The 5,800-nt window shown below is 41.9% G+C and overlaps 1 protein-coding gene across 1 annotated transcript; it reads left to right on the plus strand.

Moving 5' to 3' along the window:
* Nucleotides 1-3,036: 3,036 nt before the first annotated feature.
* Nucleotides 3,037-5,800, plus strand: LOC118117986 (C2 calcium-dependent domain-containing protein 4C). The gene is made up of 3 exons (XM_035170708.1): nucleotides 3,037-3,319; nucleotides 3,840-4,623; nucleotides 4,738-5,800. Exons 2-3 carry the CDS (start codon nucleotides 3,871-3,873, stop codon nucleotides 5,287-5,289), a joined length of 1,305 nt encoding a protein of 434 aa, XP_035026599.1. The 5' UTR covers nucleotides 3,037-3,319; nucleotides 3,840-3,870; the 3' UTR covers nucleotides 5,290-5,800.

Consider the following 5,800-nt stretch of genomic DNA (forward strand, 5'->3'; position numbering starts at 1 on the left):
CCTTGTGGTAAAATAATGTCAAAGGAAAATGTCTTGATTAGATGAAAACGGGGAGAAAAACCTTTTAACAAAAGAGGGAAAGATATGGAAATGAATAAAAGGGAGTAATAATGTCAGTAATTTCTATAAACAGATTGTGCATGTGAATATTAATGGTCAGAAGATAGCCGATGGGCTCTGAGATTGTAATGTAAGATACAAAGATAATTTTGTTCAAGACTATACAGAATAAAACTGCGACTGACACTTGCAGAAGGATAGTACATATTTTGTAGAGAGCATGCAACAAGATTGGCCAAATTTTCACCAAATATTGATCCTAACTGTGACTTCTGTGGAACAACATCAGCCACTTTGTCACATATGTTTTGGCTTTGGACAAAATGACTACATTTTTTGACAATCTATATTAATTTTATTTTCCGACGTGCTATAGATATCCATAGAACCTCATGTCATAAAGGCAATATGTGGTAAGATGCTGCACAATCTTTGTTTCAACTTACGCAGCAAAACATCACAGGTTTGTTACGCTTGTGAGAAGTGGATGTGCAACAAAAGGCTGTGTCCTCAACTTTTACAGTAATTGGCGACCATTTTTGGATCAGGTAGAAAAGATGGACACTGACATAAAGGTATAGATTCAACCACCTCCCTCGCTTTTCGTTTTATTTATTTCTCTTTTATTTTTGTACATTTTTTCTTTTTATTTGATTTTTTGTATTTGTTTTTAAATCACTTGTCATACTTACCATTGAACCTCTTTTGACCGGAATTATTAAAAAAAAGAAAGAAAATGCAATGAAAAATATAATAATTCAATAACAAATTGTACATACAAATAATGCAATAGAATTTAAGTGGTTGGGTTTCCTTTTGTGATATTTTTGTTGTTGGAATATCTCAAACTGTATTATAAATTGTATTTTCTATTAAGAAGCCATCCTCATGGTCTTTGTAACAACTGTGTGCATTTTAATCATCCTGCCTTATAATAAAGAATAAAAAGCAGAAATAAACCAGTTGTGTATTTCTGCTGTTGTTAACTAGACTTCTTATGAGATAAGTCGTGCAGAGTTTAGTCAACATAGATGTTGAGGACAAATTTTAAGAAATAAAACACGAAATACAAATATTCATAATGTTCTATATGTGGTGGGCGGTACACTTGGAATATTTATACGATGGATTGATCATGTTTGTAACTGGTCCAGTAAAACAACCTCATATTTGTTAGCCATTTTTAAAAAACGCTGCAGAACACTGACTGGTCCAATTGACTCCTACGAGATGGCTGCTCATACCATGACAGATCCACCTCCACGTTTAACACCTGGCAAAAGGCTCTGTGGGTTGGAAACATTTTTATGGGCTTTTTTCAAACAGAAAATGGTCCAAATAGAAAATGAGTACAACTCATCCATACATTTTCTTCTCAAACACACTGTATACAGAAATAAATAGAGAGAATGTTTTTTCACGAAAGTGTCATAATATGTGTAATGGTGTTTTACCACATTATGTACTTTAATGCTTTTTGTGACCAGATTTGCCGTCCAGCCAAAGCGAATCTGGGCTTCCTTATGTTGTTTTGAATAATCTAATAAATAGTGACTGTCAGGGATTATTTCACACAAACTCAACGTGATTCATAACAAGACAAACAACTTCAAATAATTGGTAACACTTTACTCTTAAACCAACAATTTAGCATTATAAGAAGTAAATGAACATTTAATAAGTGGCACTTTACAGCTATTTTAAGAACAGTTTACAAATGTATTATTGTACACTTATCAACAAGTACAATATCTATAAGAAGTTAAAGTTGTTGACAAATAAATTAATAAATACTTTTAGCTGATTACAATTGCAACATTTAAAGGAGTTTAAAGGATTAAACGTTCAAAATACATACGGATGAATAGCCTATAATAACACTCCTAACATGGATATCTATTATCAATCAATCTGCTGGTTAGTTTTTCAATAAATCAATTAATCATTTGATCTATAACATATATCAATACAAATGTTTTGCACTATTTTCTGAGTGATGTCTTGAACTTCTTGATTATGTCTGACCCAAGGTTCAAAACCCAAAGATATTAGGTTGTTGTCCAAAACATGTCAGGTCGACTAAAAAAAAACATAATTGTTTAAACAAATGAAGTATGTTCTTTCAAATCAAACCTATAACTTGAACAAACATAATTCATTTGTGTGTTGCCAATTGAAGTAATGTTTTCAGTTTGTCCAACAGTTTTCACACAACTCATCAATGAAGTGAAAAGTTGTGCGTGGGGGGTGGGGAGGGGTCTGAAACATCTCATCTGATGTTACAGTCCTCAGATCAGCAGGGCGACACGCTCCAGAGTTTAAGTCCAAATCTGCCACAGACGGCCGCTTCAGAAGTTCTGTAAATCTGAAGGCTCCATGGGGGACACGTCTTGGCAGTACATCAGTCGCTCGTCCATGGGAAGGTTTATGGACAAACACTGGGATTTTGATAAACCATCCAAGAAGGAGTCCAAGCAAGTGGTGGGGACATCAGAACAGGCACAATGTGAGCTCTGCTGTCTGATCCACTCACTGCAGACTGTAATGATGCTTATTTGGGAGAGCTGACAATTTCCTGCAGCAAGGCAGATGCTCCTTTAACTTCACACCGTGGCTTGGTTTTAAATTGTGATGAAAATAATCTGCAGTTTATTTGTCACGGTGTGTTTGTTTCATTCTGTCCACTTTAAGGATAAAGGCTTTCTCTGTCATTAGTGTATAAAGTGAGTTCAGATGGTGCATGTGAACACAACATTGTCACTTCAAATCATCATCACTTTGCCTCCAGGAAGTCCAATTATGAGGCGTCTGTCTGTGTGCGCCGCGCGTTATGGAGATAGATGCGCTATCTGGCAACAATGCACAAGAGATCTCACGTGAATGCCAAATGAAATCACAGAGACGCTCTCTTTGAAAACCAATGAGGCGTGAGATATGAAACCCACATAATTCCAGGCACTCTGTGGGCGATGGAACAACTGCCTTTAAATTAGTTTTTTTCCTTCACCCCTCGTGCCTGCGCAGGGAATAGTTCTGCGATAAATACCATGGGAAGGTTTCACACCCTTCTCATTGGCTCACAAGTCGCAGACCCCAGTCGTATAAAGAGAGATTGCCCGATCTATAGCAGCCTTTTACCGCTGGCAGCCGTCAACGGATCACTATTCACCTTTTACGCACGGGTTGGTTGGAGAGGCTGCACAGGAGCGCACGGCGGCGATTGCTATTTTCGAAAGGAAAAGAGTTATAAAACCAGCTGGTAGGTATATCTGATGTTAAATGTGCATCGCGACGGCTGGGAATGTGGATTTTTTTTTAAAGGGGAAAAGTTATTTTGACTTGCCTGACTCGTTAATTTGAAAGATTTCAATCCGAAGTGAAAGTGATTTGAATTCAAAAGACAGAAGTTTGATTGGTTGAGAACACCATTTAAACTAAAAAGCATCGTTTAGAAGAAATGTATATATTTTAAATCTCACTATGATGCACAATCATTTTAAATTAAAGACTTGAAGTGCTTTCTGGAGCAGCTTAAACAAATTCAATGTCTGAATTGTGAAAGAAAATTGCCTTTTGGCTTTAACGTGAATATAAACTCTCCATCACTTCATGCTTCAAGGGAATGTTTTTGCGTGTTTGTTTGTTTTCGTAAGTTTAGGGTTTTTGCCATATTTGGAGCAATGTTTTGTAAATCTCAACAAATGAAATTCAGTTGTTGTGGCTGTTTATTATGATTAGCTGTGATATCTCCTCTTCATGCATCATTCTTCTGTTCACAGAGAAAACTGCGGCTGAGGCATCTGAGTGGGCATGTGGCTACTGGAGAAGCTCCGTAGCTCTGTGGAGAGTAGTAAACGGACACAATCTCAAACCCCGCAGATGGCAGAGGCCATTCCAGTCTCTGTCTATGTAAATGTCCTCACTCCAGACAAGATCCCCGACTTCTTTATCCCCCCTAAACTTATCTGCTGTCCCCCAGAGGACTCTCTGTCCCCAGAACCTCAGCTCCTTTCCACCCTGAGACCCTCAGCCTCTGACCATGTCATCTGCAGCCAGAGCCCCAGAGCTCGGAGCAGCAAGAACCCCTGCAGCCCTCGCCTCTTCTCCCGCCTGGGGGGAGACGCACGCAATCTGCAGAAGTCAGCCAATCGCCACATCATCCAAATAGAGAGTGCAGATGAGCCCGGGGCCGGCTCTGTGGACAGGGTCAGTGTGGAAGTCAACACCAATGCAGACCCTCAGTCACAGACTGCCATGTCTCTGCCGTATGTCCCTAAGGCTCAGACCTCTTATGGCTTCTCCACCCTGGTGGAGTCTCCTCACACCCGACGCAAGGAGAGCCTGTTCCACAGCGACCCCGGCAGCCCGCTCACCTCCCCGAACTCACAGAGGCGCACCCAAGGGGGGACGCTACTGGCCCCTTCTGACCCCAACCCCTACCGCTATTTTAGTGGTGGAGAGAGCGACACCTGCTCCTCAGCAGAGTCGTCTCCTTTCAACTCCCCTCTCCTGTCCCGCTCTGCCTCCCTCTTACGCACCATCACCCAGGAGACACAAGCCAAGGTGAGGATTTGGGTTTCTGTTGGTTATCAATGAATGTGTTACAAACAAGTGCTTTCCGTGTTTGATCAACATGTGGCCTCTTTCTATGTGTTTCCTTGTTCCGTCTCCCTCTAGGTGTCCCGTGCCAAGCGCTCCCTGGCGCGCCACAGTTCTCTCTCCACCGATGAATGCAGCTCAGCAGACAACAGCCCCAACATGCAGCGCCGCCGCCTGCGCTGCCCTCCCTCTCCTGCCTTCCGAGGATGTAAGAGCAGCGGGCTGAAAGGCGCAGCAGCACACCTCCTGCAGCGCGAGCACACCGTCAACCTCCACAAGGGGGGGACACTGAGGCTGAGCACTCACTACGACCCGGAGGCAGCTCGGTTGAGGGTTCGCGTGCTCACGGCAGAGGCCCTCTATGACAGGCAGACGGATATCAAAAGCATTAACTGCTGTGTGGCACTTTACCTGAACCCTGGCAAGCAGCAGAAACAGAGGAGCACCATCATCAAGAATAGCAGGAATCCAGTGTTTAACGAGGACTTTTTTTTTGATGCGCTGCCCCAGGCAAAAGTGAAGAGTCTGGCCCTGAAGATAAAAGTAGTGAACAAAGGAACGAGTCTGAAGAGAGATGTGCTGCTAGGAGAGAGGGAGGTGCTGCTCAGCGAGCTGCTGGAAGTCCTCTAGGGAACTCCTGTCAAGACTTTGGTGAAAACAAGCAGCTCCGCACCTTGAGGGCCCTTTCTTCTCCAGCTACTCCTCACAGATCTGATAACTACTGGACATGTGAAAGCATGCTCATAACAAGGGAGTTTTATCTTGCACACTGTGGCATGTACATCAAAGCACACAAAGCAGAGGAAGCGCTAGAATTAAAGGTCCAACTTTACTAAGTTCATGTTTTCACAGAGGTCGGTCCAGGTCAAACAAAGCACCATTATTTACATGTTTACCAGTAAATGTGAAGAGTGGATCTGTGGTCCATGTTTGTGTATTTCTCTTTGTGTATTGAGTTACAGTGTTGCCTTCTCTGATGAACATTGTGACTTGGCCCAGTTTGATATCGGCCGTGACGCAACGATGATGCTGTTTAGCTGGAGCTGTATTTTTGTAACAATGCAGTAAAGTTACATGTGTGAGTTTTTGCACGTGCCTGTGGAAATGACAAAAGCCATGTGTGTACTTGAAAGAATTTATC

Source organism: Hippoglossus stenolepis, chromosome 11, assembly GCF_022539355.2.
Source record: "Hippoglossus stenolepis isolate QCI-W04-F060 chromosome 11, HSTE1.2, whole genome shotgun sequence".
In the NCBI taxonomy this organism is placed as follows: Eukaryota; Metazoa; Chordata; class Actinopteri; order Pleuronectiformes; family Pleuronectidae; genus Hippoglossus; species Hippoglossus stenolepis.

What these genes read in the sequence shown, in the direction of transcription:
- LOC118117986 (XM_035170708.1), top strand. Translation starts at nt 3,871, where the DNA reads ATGTGGCTACTGGAGAAGCTCCGTAGCTCTGTGGAGAGTAGTAAACGG. An exon ending in CCCAGGAGACACAAGCCAAG is followed by an intron (nt 4,624 to 4,737) that starts GTGAGGATTTGG and finishes GTCTCCCTCTAG; the next exon opens with GTGTCCCGTGCCAAGCGCTC.